The sequence below is a fragment of the Amblyomma mixtum genome, chromosome 9 (genome assembly GCF_055824585.1).
Source record: "Amblyomma mixtum isolate Tamu chromosome 9, ASM5582458v1, whole genome shotgun sequence".
In the NCBI taxonomy this organism is placed as follows: Eukaryota; Metazoa; Arthropoda; class Arachnida; order Ixodida; family Ixodidae; genus Amblyomma; species Amblyomma mixtum.
Window position 1 is genome coordinate 34,677,369 of NC_143020.1, and position 18,089 is coordinate 34,695,457.

Here is an 18,089-nt window from a genome sequence, read left to right on the forward strand (position 1 = left end):
CCGGGGCACGTACTGTCAGCAGCAAAAGTTTGCGGGATCTCCAGCGCGTGGCGGAGCGACGCAAAACTGCATTCCAGCGCCATCTGCCGCGATTACGCCCGATGTCGAGGCTCACGGAAATGGCGTTTGAAGCACGCTTTGCGCATGCCTATCCTTTCTTCGCTATCAAGCATGCCTTGACGTTTGCTTCCCCGTGACGTGCTTATCAGACTCAGGGAAACCGCTGCGCTGTGTGATGTTCGCAGCCAGTCCTACTTTGGCTCGCGCGAGGGATCGAAGCACTTGTCACCATCGCAGCAGCCGAAACAGACGCGCAACGACGGTGACACGGCGATTCGTTGCCAGTGGCAAAAGCGGATCCCGGCGAAGAACGCGATGAGACATGCCCTATAACAAAGAAAGGACAGGCATGCACAAATAATGGCTAACACGGAAGTGCTGTGAGCCTCGACATCGGGCGTAATCGCGGCAGATGGCGCTGGAATGCTGTTTTGCGTCGCTCCGCCACGCGCTGGAGATCCCGCAAACTTTTGCTGCTGACAGTACCTCCTCACCCTTCAAGGTCCGTCCAATCTACCAGACTACATGACCAATTACGGCGTCATTGTCAAGCCGCAGCCCTTCCGTCCACGCCGTATCTTTTGCTACCACTGTCATAAAGAAGGGCATATGCAGACTACCTGCCCCAATCCTGCAGCAGTGGCCGATATGGACCAGACAGCCGGCCTTTGTGCCCTGTGCAAATTACCAGGCCACGACATTCGTTCTCCTAATTGTCCAAAGAAGAAGGCAAAGAAGTCGAACAAGCCGTCCGAGAGCACTGGCATCAGCACAAGCAATCGCTTCGCTGCTCTAGCGTGTGCTGAAGACGACTTCCCTGCACTTCCTACACCTGACTCCCCGACTATCAACGTGCCTGCTCAGCCACTTTCCTACGCACAAGCTGTTCACCGTCGAGGAAGGAAGCCCACATCAACACGTAAAGCCACAGACACCACAGATGAAGACACCGCTCTCGACAATGCCATCGCAGAGGCTCGTCGCCACTTAGAGGATCTCACTAAGCGTCGAGGACAGCGGCGCTCACAGCCATCTCGAAGAAACGTAGCGAACGAGCTACCTCCTCACGAATCATCTCCAAACAGCACTGAGCCACATAACGGCGCCGAGGTCCCATCTAATGTGCACTCCCCGGCAGTGGAGAAAATAATGGCACTCATGCAGCAGTTGACCACCCTGATCGTTGAAGCTCTTCGGCCTCGCCATGCTAGTGCATCATCTCTGGTGGTGCAATGGAACTGCCGTAGCTTTGCCAATAAGTCATCTGAAGTGAACATCCGCCTGCGTGACGGCAAACTCAAGGCCTGGGCCTTCCTTCTTCAAGAGCACAATTCCCTTCCTCGCCTCTCTGGTTTCTGCGCGTACCATTCTCCTTCCATCCCTGATCGCCGCTGCATCGCTTCCTCCCTCCATCCCGGTAAATCTGCAATTTATGTTCTTCGTTCTGTTCCCCATACACCGATCGATCTTTCACGGTGGTGCAACACTCGCCAGGAGGTCGTTGGCCTTCTCGTAAAACCTGCACATACACCACTGATACTTGTATCTTTCTATGGTCGTCCGGGAACAGTGTCTCCCAACCTAGGTTGGATTCGTTTTCTCCGTAATAACTACTCGGGTACCCCTATTTTAGTTGGCGGAGATTTCAACGGCGCTCACACATCGTGGGGCTACCCTTTGGATTCCTCCCGGGGTGCTCACATTCATGGCACCTTTCTTGATCATTCATTTCAACTACTAAATCAACCGCAAACTTCAACGCGCCCTCGGGGTGGTCCGTATTCGCCTGATTTGTCTTGGTGGTTAGGGCCCGGCTACCCTCGTTGGAATGTTGAACCAGACACTTGGGGCAGTGATCACAGCCCTATTTTAATCTCCATCACAACTTCGCGTCCCCGGAAAATACGCCGCAGCGTGCGCTTTACATCATGGGATTCCGTACGCGCAGATAATAGGTTGTCTACGCTGAACCCATCTACTGTACTGTCTACCCTCTCAGCTGTTTTGTCGACTCATACATTCGCCACTACTGTAAATGAGGATGATCCGAACCCGGACATGCATCTCCTTAATCTCTGGGCTCTTCGTCGCAGGGCGGATCATTATGCTTCTCGTAATCCCGACGACCCTTCAGCTCTTCCAGCTCTTCATCGGGCTACTGCACGTGCGCGGCGCTACTCAAAGCGACTTAGCAGACAACGCTGGGCTGCATGGTGTGCCCGCCTCTCCTCTACACAGGGTAATAGACATCTTTGGCGGGTATTTCACGCCATGGAACGCACTTCTCAAGTAGCTGATTATACCGAAAGCATTCGCTTGGCTCTGAATGTGGATGAAACTTCATTTGCACAACAAGCAGCCCGTCAGTTTTTCCCACATCATGACTGCCTCCCTACCCCTTCTCCCATATTATCGATTTCTGAGCCCCCTGATGAGGTTACTTCAGATTTTACCATGGCAGAATTGCTGGCCTCCATAGATCGCCTCAAAACAAGCACTCTCCCGGGCATGACGGTGTACCTAACTCGTTGTTTCGCAACTTGAAAGGACCTGCTCTACATTCCCTCCTTGATACATTCAATGAGGTGTGGCATTCTGGAGTTATTCCTGCAGAGTGGAAACATTCCATCGTTGTCCCAATCCCCAAATCAGGTCAGCCGCCGGTTTCTCTTTCGGCCCTCCGCCCTATTTCACTTACGCCTACTATCTGCAAGCTTTATGAACACATTCTAGCAGCTCGCTTGTCGTGGTGGCTGGAATCGAATGATTGTTATCCAGAATCTCAAATTGGGTTCCGCCCTCACATTGGGACTGAAGACGGTCTGGCTGTTTTGGCTGTGGACGTACTAAACCATTCTCCCCATAGTCATCTTGTTCGTACGGTGATCGCTACTGACATCACAAAGGCATATGACAATGTCCTACACTCTTCTATTCTTGGCACCCTTCAAGATCTCGGTCTCCTGCATCGCTTTCTCCTTTCAATTCACTCATTTTTAACAAACAGAACCTTCAGTGTACGTGTCCATGGGAAGCCTTTTGGTCACTTTACCTCCAACCGCGGTGTACCGCAGGGCTCCGTCCTCGCCCCCCCCCCCCATTATTTAATGTAACTTTTATACCTCTTGTCCGAGCCCTAGAGAAAATTCCTTCTGTGCGCGTCCTTGCGTAAGCCGACGACATAACCCTGTGGTCCTGTAATCCAGATGCGTCTGTGCAACAGTCGGCGCTTCAGCAAGCGCTGGATGCCTTAACATCACGACTACCCCCTTTGGGTCTGACCCTCTCGTGTAATAAATCTTGTTTCATTCGCATTGGCAACAGAAGTGGCTTACGGAAAGCAGCACCTTTTACCTTCACGGTAGATAATTCTCCAATTCCTCAAGTTGAAAGTGTGCGTGTTCTTGGTCTTCTACTTCATACATCTGGGACTGGGACTCCGTGGCTAAACGCGACCCGTAAATCGGCTCACGCTACTCTCGGTCTGATTCGACGCATAGCTATGCGCTCTGGCGGAGCGCGTTTTGATACTGCCCGTCAGCTCGTGCGCTCTATCCTTCAGCCGCGGATAGTGTACCAAGCTCAATTTCATCGCCTCACCCGCCGAAAGTGGGACTCCCTTGAATCAATCAATCGGGAGGCTATGCGCGCCATAACTTATCTTCCGCGTATCGCACCCATACCCATTCTGCAAGAGTACGCTCAACTTAATACATTGAGTGAACTTATCGACCAGCGTGAGGCAAACAGAGCACGCAAGATGTCGCTTCAGCTTCATCGTTTACAGACTCTTCCTCCATGGTCATACTGTCAGCTCACAGACAATCGCCCCTCTGCTTCGACGCCGATATCAGCCGCCCATCTTCCTTCAGGGTGCATAATATACACCGATGCATCACACACAGCAGTGCAGGGAGTTACTGCAGTTTACAGTCCCTCACATACTCATCTCAACTCCCGCGCTACATATAGCACGGATACTTGCTCCCCCCTGGCCTTGGAGCTTCAGGCGATACACAATGCCATTGCTTCCCTTCCACTCGTACTTACTTTCGATATTGTACACATTTACACCGACTCCCTTGCCGCCCTTAAGCAGCTTAAGGCTGTCCGGCGAACATTCCAAGTTAAACAATCCATTCACCAGCTTTGCACAAAATACCCCTGTCCTGTGCGTATACACTGGATTCGCGGGCATGCCCAGGATCCGCATAATATCCATGTGGATGCAATGACACACCTTGACAAATCCGATATCCCGCCACCTTCCCCTCTTCCCTCAGATCCGTTCCTGTCGCATGTTTCCGAGAAACAGTCTTTGCGTCAGCGAACACGCGCTCTAATTCCTCCGCGTTCGTACCCTCTCCCCCGGAGTCTCACTCGGGAGGAGGAGGTATCTGTGCGCCGGATTCGGAGAGGAGCGGCTCTGACTCCTTCTGTGCGTCATCGGTGGCGTGACAAACGTTACGAAGTGACAGACAAGTGTCCTCATTGTGGTGCTGCGCCCGACCAGTGTGATGAAAAACACTTGCTGTGGACGTGCCCGGCTACAGCTTCCGTGCGACGACGTTTACTAAGAAAGGTTGGCCTGCGATGGGACGTTGCAAACGACTATACCAAGTGGACTCAAGATAATCGCTATATCACGAACTTTTGCCGCTTTTTAAGCGAGGCTTGTTTGCACTCCATTTTATAACTTTCTTTCCTTTTTCATTATGCCTGATGGCAAACAGCTCGAATAAAAAAAAAAGAAATGTCACGCTTTTCAGTTGGTCGAAACGGTCGTGACGTCGAAGTGCGCGAATTTGCGCGAATTGTACTTCGGCTAGTAACCAGGCAACCAATTGAAGGGATCGTATAGTGACGCTCCAAGTAAGTGGGACTGAGCTTAGTTAATTGCTTAACTGCTCAATTAGCCTAATTAACTTTTCTAGTAAGGCCATATAAATAAATAAAACCGAGTAAGAAATTGGTCGACCTCGGGAATCGAACCCCGGTCTTCGGAGTGTGAGACGAGCATGCTATCCACTCCGCCATGCCAGGTCTTTTTTTGTCTTTATTGCTCTCCGCCATGCCAGGTCGATGGTTTGGAACGAACAAAGGTGCGTCTAGTGAATACGGTGCCTTCGTTCACTCCCATCCTCCTCCCTTTTCTTCCGGCGAGGTTTAGGTGTCCACCGAGATATGAGAGACATACATTTCCTTTCCTCAAAAACCAATTTACCGACGAGCGAGGCATAGAGCCGAACGGGCGATGGCGTTCTATGGTCTCCTGGAAGCGTTGTAAGACGCTGTCGCGTTCCACTCTTAGAGGCGAAGCTTAACGTCTTAACCACACATCAGTGACCACACTTTAGGTAAAAAAGGGCCCCCCTGAATTTTGACGGGTGTCCACCGAGATATGTGAGACAGTTACTGCGTAATTCCCTTTCCTCAAATACAATTTTCATTTTCTTCATTACGGGCCATCTTTTCCTTCTTCTTCCACTCCCACTTCCTCCCTTCCTCTATGGTGCGGTTCAGGTGTCCACCGAGATGACAGAGAATTACTGCTCCCTTTCCTTTCCTCAAAAAGCGTTCAAAGGGCAAGGCATCGCGCCGAACGGGTGATGGCGTTCCGTGGACTCCCTGGCAGCGCTACAACACGCTGTCGCGTTCCACTCCTAAAGGCGAAGCTTAAGCGTCATTAATTAGCAGTTAATTTGTGTTCAGGCACAAATCAGTAATTACCCATTAATTAGTGATTTGTCGTCACTTAGTAATTAGCACTCAATTACATGTGATGCCACCAGTGCCACAGAAGCAAAGTGGTGCGGAAAACGCTTTCGCCTCTACGCACTTTAGACAGTCAAAGTGCCCCCTGAATTTTTCCTTGCTGTACAAATGGTATGATGGGCAACTTGTCGAGATTTCCCTTTTATCTCTGCACGGTGCGTCTTCCAGGCCAAGGCATTGTAAACTGCCATATCTGTAAGGTTCCACACCAATTACGCGTTTCAGTGGCAATAAAAAATTCAGGGGGCACTTTGACTGTCTAAAGTGCGTAGAGGCGAAAGCGTTTTCCGCACCACTTTCAGTGCTTCTGTGGCGCTGGTGGCGTCACATGTAATTGAGTACTAATTACATGTGATGACAAATCACTAATTAATGGTTAATTACTGATTAATGCCTGAATACTAATTAATTGCTAATTAAGCTTAAGCTTAAGCTTCGCCTTTAGGAGTGGAACGCGACAGCGTGTTGTAGCGCTCCCAGGGAGTCCACGAAACGCCACCACCCGTTCGGCGCGATGCCTTGCCGTTTCAACGCAACGGTTTTTGAGGAAAGGAAATGGCGCAGTAAATCTCTGTCATCTCGGTGGACACCTGGACCGCACCGTAGAGGAACGGAGGAAGTAGGACTGAAAGAAGATAGACGAAGATGGCCCGTAATGAAGAAAATGAAAATTGTATTTGAGGAAAGAAAATTACGCACTAACTGTCTCACACATCTCGGTGGACACCCGTCAAAATTCAGGGGTGGGGGGGGGGGGGGGCACTTTTTTGACCTAAAGTGTGGTCACTGATGTGTGGTTAAGATGTTAAGCTTCGCCTCTAAGAGTGGAACGCGGGAGCGTCTTGCAACGCTGCCAGGGAGTCCATAGAACGCCATCGCTCATTCGGTTCTACGCCTCGCTCGTCGGTAAATTGGTTTTTGAGGAAAGGAAATGCATTTCTCTCTCTCATATCTCGGTGGACACCTAAACCTCGCTGGAAGGGAAGGGAGGAGGATGGCAGTGAGCGAAGACACCGTATTCACTAGACGTGCCTTTGTTCATTCCAAACCATCGAGCTGGCATGGCGGAGTGGATAGCATGCTCGTCTCGCACTCCGAAGACCGGGGTTCGATTCCCGAGCTCGACCAATTTCTTACTAGGTTTTATTTATTTATATGGCCTGACTAGAGAAGTTAATTAGGCTAACTGGGTAATTAAGCAATTAACTTAGCTCAGTCCCACTTACTTGGAGCGTCACTATATGGTCCCTTCCATTGGTTGCATGGTTACTAGCCAAAGTACAATTGGCCCCGTTTGAAATTGGCGCACTGTGACGTCACGGCCGTTTCGACCAACTGAAAAGCGTGACATTCTCTGTCGACAACTGCTGCTTACAACGATGAGACATTAAAGGCTTTCGCCTTAATAACAAGCCCTAATGTCTTATCTTTTACTTTGCTGACGATCTTGACTATATCGACGTTCTTTGGGATTCTTCCGGTCTACTTACTGAAATAAAATTTCCGTCGAGGCTCGTGACTTGGGAAATGATGTTGCATACGCGTGCAGAAAACAGTTTGGTTGCCCGCGAGTGACAAAATATGACATACCATAAACACAGCTACAAGGCGGTAAAGCTGCTAGCACTCCATGGCATGTTTGTTAAGACCATTTTAATAAATATCTGCGCCTTGTGTCGCTGCCTATACTGTTTGTCTTTAGCCACAAATGATGACCATTTACAACTAAGAAGCAAAGGCACTAGTAAAGCCTGCATTTTATTCTCAACCTCCCATGTTAGGCGGTATTGGAAAGGACTAATTCTGTGCACTAAACCTTCACGAAGAACAAAACAGATATTACTTCGCATATGCTGCGCTCTAAATGGATTTGTAGTGGAAGTTGTATTCAAATATTAAATGGACAAAGTGCACGACGGTTGCGATGGTTGTGTGGTTTAAGCTACGCAAACGCGGTACTAAGTGCTTCGGAATGAAGCTGGAAATACTAAAAAATTGTTTTTCAGGTAGTCGTTTTTCTGATTGTCGTTCTGCGCAGTAATACATAACAAGCCTCTTTGGATATCCGGCTTGTTCTGATGCTACGCGTGAATAAAAATCAAGATTTTATGTACCTCATTTTCTTTTATATGAGAAATCACGTTTACGGTTGCACAGAAACAGTAGAGTAACGAAATTTCTAAATATGCAACGTTCCTATCCTTTTTAACGCCGTTGTTAGACATTCTAACAGCAAGGAAAGGGTTCAGTCATAAACTTCGTTTTATTGCGGCACATCTATGATACGGACAAATTGAGACAAAGCAAAGATTGATGGCTTCTTCTTGTTTTTGTTTTTGAAGCACACATAGAAAATAATGATAGGGTAGTGTCGTGTCAAGAGCTGTTTCCTTTTGACCGAGAAACACCACATTTTTTAACGTAAAAAATCAGCTTTGAGGCCACAACAACATAGCCAGCTTTGATGAGAACTCCATTTCAAATGATACTACTACTCAACCACTGAGCTTACAAAAAAAAACATTGACACTTTCTTTGTAAAGCGTGAAATTCAGAGGCAGCTCCTAGTGTGCCATTACTAAAGCTAAAAGCTTAAATGTTAGCTATGTTTTACCATCTTTTCCCTTTTCGGCCCATCATTGATCATTTTCTTCACAGTATGGATATGTGCCCGCCCGTTGTGAGTCTGCTGCTATGCATTTCTTTCTCATATAGCAATGTATGCCCCGTACGCAGGCGGGACAAAGTCTCTAGTTTCGGTAGATCTAGGAGATTCGTACTGCGTGCTTTGCTGTGAATAATGTCTGGTACAGTAATAAGGGAGTAATTACTCATTGACATCCACCCGAGCGCAGCCATACGGCTACAAAGGAAAGCTATACAGCTTTCTCAGAAACTTCGTATTTAAAGAAAAATTCGTGCTGGTCCAGGGTTCGAACCCGGGACCATCGCTTCACCGGAGCAGTCGCTCTACCAACTGAGCTATCCGGGACGTCAAGCTTATGGTAGGGCGAGAGCTAATTGATCAATAACTAGATGTGAGAACTCTGTTGGTCAAATGTTTAATGGAATCCCCCAAGGTGGAGAGGTATCCGTGTGGCAGCGCTCGGGTGGATGTCAATGAGTAATTACTCCCATTTTAAAATTCTACTCCACCTTGGGGGATTCCCCTGAACATTTGACCAATGTCTGGTACCGTGCCATGGCGAATTTTCGGAAGTAGTACCAAGATATATAACTATGAAATGAATTTGAGCAAAAAAAGTACGAAACGAACAATAGTGACGGCGCTCTTGCCTTATTCACCTTGCGACGTGCGGCATGAATAATTACAATTCAAACCCACCTCGCTCAGCTTGTTCCTGTACATCTGCTCTAGGTCCTTGCCGCCCAATTTCAGGACACTGTCAAACTTCCGAAGGGCAGCCTCACGTCGCTCGTCGTGGCCACGGCTTAGCTCCTCTCTGCTTGGATTCTTGTGTCCACCACACAGCTGCAGTAGTTCCCAAAGTGTTAGGTTATTAAAAAAATGTTAAGCCATGATTTTATTTACCTCGTTCATTCCACTGACATAGAACTCGACTGCTTCCACGAGTGCCGACACGTTGTTCGCCACGCCAGTCGCCTGAAAGTGATTCAAAGATTAGGCGAATTCCTCGCAATCAAAAGCAGCTACTCACCTCTCGCAGACATTTTGGTTCAGGTATGTCGCCCATCCTGAAAGCCTCCGCGTATACCTGCAAAAAACTCCCACTATAACACGTGCGAAATTAACATGTAGCCATACCTGCATATAGATGCACAGACTCTCGCAAGTGATAGTGGAGCCATTAATTATTTTCGGCTGCAAGTTCCTTGGGTGTAGCACAGCGGACACGAGCTTGGGTAAGTTTTCTATAAAGCTTGGTTGAATGTCGCACAAGCGACCTTTGAACTCCGGGTCCGTTGCTACCTGCACGAAGAGCAGTTACGACTCGCAAGACAAAGTGTCTCGGTGTACCTTAAGGCCAGGATGGGGCATCAGGAAGCAAGTGATCTCCTTGAAGGAGCACTTGATGGCTTGTCTCAACTTCTGCAGCTCCGCAGGCTGTTCTTTACAAATCTGCAGACGCTGATTCAGGAAGATACGGCCCCCTTCTTCACCATAGGCGAACTCGTGCGCAGAACTCCAATCTCTGATCAGAAACAGAAGCTTCTGGAAGGGCGCATCGGTCACCTCCTGGGGCAGAATAGGCATCGTTAACAAGTCCCGGTCGTCCACTAAAATGAGGATTTCTCCACCGAGAACACACCTTTTGTGCCAGTTGGCCGTATTCGCAGAAAAGCTGCAGGTGCTGAAGGTCATCCTCTCCAATGTTCTGAGAAAGGTTGTAGATCTGGACTGAACTCAGCATTGTGCTCAGCGAAAAAACTGTCGCCGATTCTTTCATTGTAGATTTAGCATCAAATGTGCCTTGGGTGTCCATTAAGACCACAGCCACTTCTCCTTTGGGCGTAGGCACCTGCAAATTATTCATTGTTCGTTCAATCAAACATTACGCATCGTAGCAACAGATGCGATGGCCTCACCAGGAAGACTTCCCTCCACAGCTGTATGCCCGTCGTTTCCCGCTCGGATCCTCCTCGCCAGATGAAGCCATCGAGCGCAGCCTCAGAATCGCTCAGCCAGTCACTCCTGCATCGGTTCCGCAGGTAGCGTATGAAGAAGTTAAGCAGAAAAGATTTCCCTCTCCGAAACGCCCCGGCCACTGAGATCACCACTACGGGTTTGTTCTTCACACGGTCAGACAGCAGCAGTTCTTTCAATGCTGCCACGTCAAGCTCGAAGCTGCTGTCCGGCTGCTGCTGCTTGAAGACGGCCACCGCTTCGCCACTGGGCGGTCGGTCCTCCATCACGCTCCTGCACATGTCAATTCCAGTTTCTGTATTCTGAGCAGCTACACCTAAAACCGCATCCTGTAGTTTCTTTGCTAACAGTACGAAAATTTGACATATCCTGGTGCTGTACAGGGCGTTTCATTTAAAACTGTCAACAATTTTTGTAAGAAGGCTTATTGAGTTAGAAGAGCGTTATCCTCGGCATAGCATTGCCTGTAGCGTAAAGCGCCGGGAATAAAAAAAATCTCTGCATCTCCCGTAACCGAGAGTAGAGTAAGCATAAAATGTTTACGGGCATAACACATTGGTTGCAGATGGTACTAGTAAAAATCTTGAAATGGGTCTAGTGTTCAACACACCACACCACACTCTTCTTGTTTCGTCGAAGCGATCGCCTGCAATAGTGCGGGCTTAGGTAGGCAGCCGCGAACCGTGGCGGCCTCGTCGATTTCGTGAGCGGCAGCATAACCATGGCGTTGTCGGCAGGGGCGAGCAGTCTTCTGCTGTGGCGTATCACTCGCAAAGCGATCGCTTTCCGCAAGACGCTTCCTATCTCTCCTTTCATCAGGCTCCATTGCTCGGCTTAAGCAGCTGTGACGGTGGCGGCAATGAAATGCAGGACGATGCAGAAGCGTACGGGGACACGACGAGACGCAGGCCTGACAAGAATGTATATGCAGCGCGTTAGAATTATCCGCGAGCGTGTATACATCTGCCTGCCAGAGGAGGAAACTTCATGAGCTGAATGCCCAGCGGCCGGTCTTTTACATGCGTGAGTGTGGGACCGTAGCGCCATCCTTGGGGACGGCGCGGAAGCGCGGCCCTCTGTCACAGAGAGTCTCGTTAAATCTCGTACGGTGCCCGGATGCTCTCATTTCAGTGCCCGGATGAGTGGAATTCAGTGCCCGGATGAGTGCAGTTCAGTGCCCGGATGTTGGCTCTCGGTCTCGGCGTGACGTCACCACACTGCCGAAAACGGGAGCTAAAAGCATTTCATGCTTATAACATGCATTAAGGAGAAGATTGGCTAAGTAGTAATGAACAGCTTATTGTTATACTGGTACTGTTTGGCTCCTGAGGTTTTGAGAGCCTTGTAGTACACCATATGTACCATCCGAATGAGTTTTTAGAATTTCAGAAATGCCATTCTACCCGAAAGACGCGGGTTCGATCCCGGCCGCGGCGGTTGAATTTTTTGGAGGAGAAATTCTAGTCCCGTGTACTGTGCGATGTCAGTGCACGTTAAAGAACCCCAAGTGGTCGAAATTTCCGGAGCCCTCCACTACGGCGTCTCTCATAGCCTTAGTCGCTTTGGGACGTTAAACCCCATAAACCAAACCAATCATCTCCAGAAAGAGGGCTAGCCAGGCGTACGAGCGCGTGCCAGTCATAGGCGCACCTGTCACATGCTGACTGTCCGCCCGCAGCTACCTGACGGGAGCTGTGAAAGGAGCACGTGATACAACCATCGCAGCGTGACATATGATCGTATGCGTGGCTGGAGCGCTTTCTGGCCGCCGTGCTTCGCATCCGCCCGTGAGCGGTGCCAAAATTCTTCGCTCTCTGGCGACAGGGAGAATGGCTTTTTAAAATATCTAAAAACTTATACGGATGTTGCAGTGGTGGCCTACGAGCCTCTCAACAAACAAGGAGCCCAACAATAAAGGTAAGAAGATAACTATTCAATTGAAGGTAACCACGCAGCTAGTTAGCACGTATTTCCTTCATTCTGGTGCCTTACCACTGACAATGTTAAGCCGAAAAAACCGCTCTCCTAGCTCAAAAAGTCTGTTTTTTTAATTTAGCTATTTATTTATTTTTTTTTTTCAAATATCCTCATGGCCCTGCGGGCATTATTGAGGGGAGTGGAACAAGCACAGATGACAAAAATTGAATACATTCACGGGTTACAGCACTACATACTGTTCACTGCACTGAGTATTACAAATTTCAACAATTCACGGAAACCTATACGAAGAAGAAAAAAAACTGGGAAAGAACAAAAACCAGCAAAAACAAACTACAAATCAGCAACACGGAGTTCATGTGGCACTACTAACCGAAGGGCACACATGTCATGAGCAAGAAAAGCAAGCACTCAACTTTTTCTTAAAATGCTCGAGATCGTCGGTGAGTGCCACATCTGCTGGCAAGTGATTCCACTCGGATGATGTAGTTGAAATGAAAGAGTTTTGGCGAGTGGCCGCATGACAATGTGGAACGCCCACTTTGCGTGGATGGTCAATGCTGAGAGTTGCTGACAGTTTCCGGAGAATCACTGCACTATAGGATGTAGGCGCCTAAATACTCAAAACAGCAAGGGGTATTAACTGACCGCATATTTTTTCTGCGATGTATCGTCAATGCTTCAACCTGAACTTCCAAAATATAGGACGGATACAACTGCTATATAAAGTGGACCGAAAGAAAATCTTAACCAAGAAACAATCCATCTATAATAAGCATTGCTCATCATTGTCAAAAATGGCTAAAAACTGTTTTAGAAGCTCTGTTTCTAATTAGCGTATCACTACTAGACTTATACATAAAATAGTTGCCTGAAATCTACGCGCTAGCCATCAAGCCAACGGAGTGCCTAATTTAGCGTCAACTTGCGTGTTTCAGACGGACAATTTTTTCGAACCTCTGCCTTAAAGGAGCAGACACATACATTTTTTAGACACATACACTTTTTAGACTATAAAATATTGCGCCATGAGCAATCGAAAAACCAAGAATTTATTAACCAACTGGTTCCCTAGTTGTCTTTATATTTCTGTTCGATTGTTTCGGGGTTTTGTTTCGTTTCCGCGGGTTGGAGTTTACGCATGACGTCTCAATGGGGAATTCAAAAGCACCATCTTTCTTCGTCATGCGCCGCACCACAATGTAAGATGCGGATGTTTTTGCCTATAAAGATGGTCCTATTTGTACGGACCAAGAAATGTAATGAATTGCGATTTACTCCTCCGGTTGACGCCGCTTGTACAAGCTCTGAATATCAGTGAGGCTCCGATGAAAATAAAAAGTTAGTCGTATGCATTGATTCTTTTATTACTTGTCGTTACGCCCTTTTCTGTACACAGTCTTTGAGAGGCCTTTTCTACACTATTCCTCCAAAGGAAAACTAAAAAAAAAATTGAAGCGCACCTGTATTGATATATCATCTTTGAGAGGCCTTTTCTAAAGGATAAACTTCCAAAGGATAAACTAAAAAAATAAATTGAAGTGCACCTGTACTGATATATCAGTCTTTGAGAGGCCTTTTCTACACTATTCCTCCAAAGGAAAAACTAAAAAAATAAATTGAAGCGCACCTGTACTGATATATCAGCCTTTGAGAGGCCTTTTCTACACTATTCCTCCAAAGGAAAAACTAAAAAAATAAATTGAAGCGCACCTGTACTGATATATCAGTTTTTGAGAGGCCTTTTCTGCACTATTCCTCCAAAGGAAAACTAAAAAAATAAATTGAAGCGCACCTGTACTGATATATCAGTTTTTGAGAGGCCTTTTCTGCACTATTCCTCCAAAGGAAAACTAAAAAAAGAAATTGAAGCGCACCTGTACTGATATATCAGTTTTTGAGAGGCCTTTTCTGCACTATTCCTCCAAAGGAAAACTAAAAAAATAAATTGAAGCGCACCTGTACTGATATATCAGTTTTTGAGAGGCCTTTTCTGCACTATTCCTCCAAAGGAAAACTAAAAAAAGAAATTGAAGCGCACCTGTACTGATATATCAGTTTTTGAGAGGCCTTTTCTGCACTATTCCTCCAAAGGAAAACTAAAAAAAGAAATTGAAGCGCACCTGTACTGATATATCAGTTTTTGAGAGGCCTTTTCTGCACTATTCCTCCAAAGGAAAACTAAAAAAAGAAATTGAAGCGCACCTGTACTGATATATCAGTTTTTGAGAGGCCTTTTCTGCACTATTCCTCCAAAGGAAAACTAAAAAAAGAAATTGAAGCGAACCTGTACTGATATATCAGTTTTTGAGAGGCCTTTTCTGCACTATTCCTCCAAAGGAAAACTAAAAAAATAAATTGAAGCGCACCTGTACTGATATATAAGTTTTTGAGAGGCCTTTTCTGCACTATTCCTCCAAAGGAAAACTAAAAAAATAAATTGAAGCGCACCTGTACTGATATATCAGTTTTTGAGAGGCCTTTTCTGCACTATTCCTCCAAAGGAAAACTAAAAAAAGAAATTTAAGCGCACCTGTACTGATATATCAGTTTTTGAGAGGCCTTTTCTGCACTATTCCTCCAAAGGAAAACTAAAAAAAGAAATTGAAGCGCACCTGTACTGATATATCAGTTTTTGAGAGGCCTTTTCTGCACTATTCCTCCAAAGGAAAACTAAAAAAATAAATTGAAGCGCACCTGTACTGATATATCAGTTTTTGAGAGGCCTTTTCTGCACTATTCATCCAAAGGAAAACTAAAAAAAGAAATTGAAGCGCACCTGTACTGATATATCAGTTTTTGAGAGGCCTTTTCTGCACTATTCCTCCAAAGGAAAACTAAAAAAAGAAATTGAAGCGCACCTGTACTGATATATCAGTTTTTGAGAGGCCTTTTCTGCACTATTCCTCCAAAGGAAAACAAAAAAAAAAGAAATTGAAGCGCACCTGTACTGATATATTACCGCATTTTATATACCAAAATGCTGCTTCCACTGAAAATGGAGCCGTTATAAGCTGCAGAAGGCAAAAAATAAAGTACAGGTCTCACCATGACCGGTAATTTTCGCGAGAAAACTGTGCTCGTCAGCGTAGTTTTTGGAGCGCAGAGCCAAGAGGCTCGGATGTCGACTTCAAAACGGCGTTGACGAAGTCTGCTTTCTTGTAAACATCACAGTTTTCAACCGAGTAGAGAACCGATCTTTGTAACGAAATTAATCATCAATAAAGGAGCCATTTTGTGTCGGGCAAACATCACGATATCATGAAAGAGGCGGAGAATAAAATTTTACTCGGAACAAAAATTGATGGCGTTGATTGGTTGTAACGCTTCTTTAAGAAATTCAGTACACCTGTTTCCGACAGCTCGCTAGGATATTTGACACAAATGTATCAAGAAGAGGCGTCATCAAAACGGCAATTTTTATGTCACAGAGAAGCAAGATATGCATCAAAAGCCGTGCAAGAACGAATCATTCGACAGCATTCTCTACCCGCTGCTGCTCGGAAGCTGGTGGCTAATGTAGCTTAGTGTTGGCTTTCATGTTGTGCTAATAGAGCATTCCTACACTGCTACGAAGCTAAAACCTATGATAGAATTCCCTTTGATCTGTATTTTCTATCGTCACAGCTATCATTCTGTGGCGAGACAGAGGCGTTTAGTTGATAAAGACGGTAGGCTAGCGACTTGCAAGTTTAGAAAACTGTTCAACTAGCTTGAAAGGATTCATACTGGTGAACAGCTCAAAAAGGCGGGACAACGACAAGACAAGCGCTGACTATCAACTGGGTTTATTGAAGGACGGAAGGGTATATATACGAAAACATAACACAAAGAAGTAAGAAGATAATGTGAAAAGGGCCGTGAAAATCAAAAACTATGTCACATGGGAAGTGATGTATGCGAATTCCTTGTTGCTAAGTGTTACGGAAGGATTGCTGATGCACTCGTCGCCTTGCCTGTGGATGTAATGCGCTTCCATTGCGCTGTTCATCAGTATGAATGCATACCAACTCGCCCAGATCTCAGCTTTACTAGCTTGAAAGAACTATGTCACACACAACAGCCCCTGTAGTTGCTTGTTCTGCCGCACGCTGAACGGCACTTTTCCACACTGTTTTGCATGCCATATTTGCGTACGTTTAATCTGTTATCTAGACTACGTGGGGGATCATGCCTCCTGGAAGTGAGGATGGAGTGATTAGCAGGATATTTTACTGTCACTTCAGGACAAGGCTAACGAGTTCGGTGCTACTAAATTGAGCTGACAGTTCTACTAGCAGAAATCATGCGTGCTATCGAGCAGCCTCACAAGGGAAGCGAAGGCGTTGGCCAAGAGATTTATTGAGCAATGGAAATTTTTTTTTAGCTTGTATTGGTGGTCTCAAAGGTTTATCCAAAAGGCATGGCAATTTAGACGGGTAAAAACTTCGCTATAATGAGATCTGTGCTCAGCAGTAGTGTTTTATAAAATTGTGATTTAAAAATTCATTACGGTATACTTTACGCTTGTGTGCGGACATACTACCGTAAAATTTCAGCATTTAGAAAGTCAGATGTGTATACAACATTCCGAAAAACGCTTGCGCCGAAATCCGACATGTGATGATCATTCGCATGCCAAATACAGTGAGACTCCGTGGCAGGTTTTCCGGGTAAATAGAAATATTTCACTTTATACACAACTCATACTCAATTAGATTACTTTAGGCCGAATATTTATAATTATTTTGTTTTCTAAGATCGTGTCTATGCGAGCTCTTGTTATAATGTATTATATGCCCCAAATATCATCATATCTTGTATCTAGTGTTCATGGTATGCTTCATTACAGGGTAACACTCAAGGGGTAGTGCAAACATGAGAAGCGGACCAGTGATGGCTTCGGGAGATGTACGCATAAAAATACGAGTGTTCCAGTCCAGCGCACATCATTTGTGCAACCTCTCCATCGACAAGCAAAGAACGCAACCAAGCGCACGCCTAGATGTACAAATAACGCACTCAAAAGGGCTAAAATTCTCTCGCGTACAAAATGCACGTTGCACTGAATGATACCTCAAGTCTAAGTGCCGCACGTTTTACACTGACTGAAAAATGCTCACCTGTAAACAGAAAACGGCAAGCCTTACTCGATGGACAACGCCGCCGTGAATCACGACCTGTTGATGGCGAGCAATCATATATATAGCAACTGACTGCACTGCTTCCGTTTTTCCGCCAGGCCTTGAGTCAACCCATGTAGGTAAGGGGCTGATAATGACGAGTGGCCGATAAGCAACGAGGAAGCACTGCACGCGGTTATCATAAAGGTGCCAAAATAAGTAAGGGAGCTGGCAGTCTAAGGACTACGTTGCTTTGAGTTCTGCAAGAATGCCTAGCTCGAACGTATTGTACAGAGTGAGTACTAATTCTTGAAAAGAGAAATAGTGCTTGCCCATAAAGGCATCGCGGCGCATCACACTGTCGATACTTTGTTTGCACCTGCCGAGTCAGTTTTTTGTCCTCGCTTTGCGGAAGTGTGCGACAATGTGACACACCAAAATGTGTCACACCTGTAACTTTGGGAGCTCAAACCGCCTTCGTCATTTTCATCAGCGTGCCAATTCTCCATGCAGGGCAAAGTCCTCTCCTCTATCTTTCCAATCGACCCAGTCATGTGCCGGCCGTGGTCACATCATCCTCGCAAACA

The 18,089-nt window shown here is 46.4% G+C and overlaps 1 protein-coding gene across 5 annotated transcripts in view; it reads right to left on the minus strand.

Annotated features, from left to right (window-relative positions):
* Positions 1–17,634, minus strand: part of LOC149328712 (atlastin-3-like) — a 37,667-nt gene extending 20,033 nt beyond the window's left edge. For 2 of the 5 annotated variants that reach the window (XM_089561778.1, XM_089561777.1), the window contains exons 1-8: positions 11,073–11,433; positions 10,405–10,735; positions 10,128–10,337; positions 9,836–10,054; positions 9,623–9,787; positions 9,516–9,572; positions 9,389–9,460; positions 9,182–9,328 (exon numbers count right to left, since the gene is read on the minus strand). In XM_089561778.1, coding sequence (XP_089417904.1) covers positions 9,182–9,328; positions 9,389–9,460; positions 9,516–9,572; positions 9,623–9,787; positions 9,836–10,054; positions 10,128–10,337; positions 10,405–10,735; positions 11,073–11,278 — 1,407 coding nt within the window. In that variant the 5' untranslated portion in view covers positions 11,279–11,433. Of the gene's footprint in view, positions 1–9,181; positions 9,329–9,388; positions 9,461–9,515; positions 9,573–9,622; positions 9,788–9,835; positions 10,055–10,127; positions 10,338–10,404; positions 10,736–11,072; positions 11,434–17,502 lie in introns of those variants that run through there. The other 3 variants (XM_089561780.1, XM_089561779.1, XM_089561781.1) reach the window with 3 other exon arrangements.
* Between the last annotated feature and the right edge of the window lie 455 nt (positions 17,635–18,089).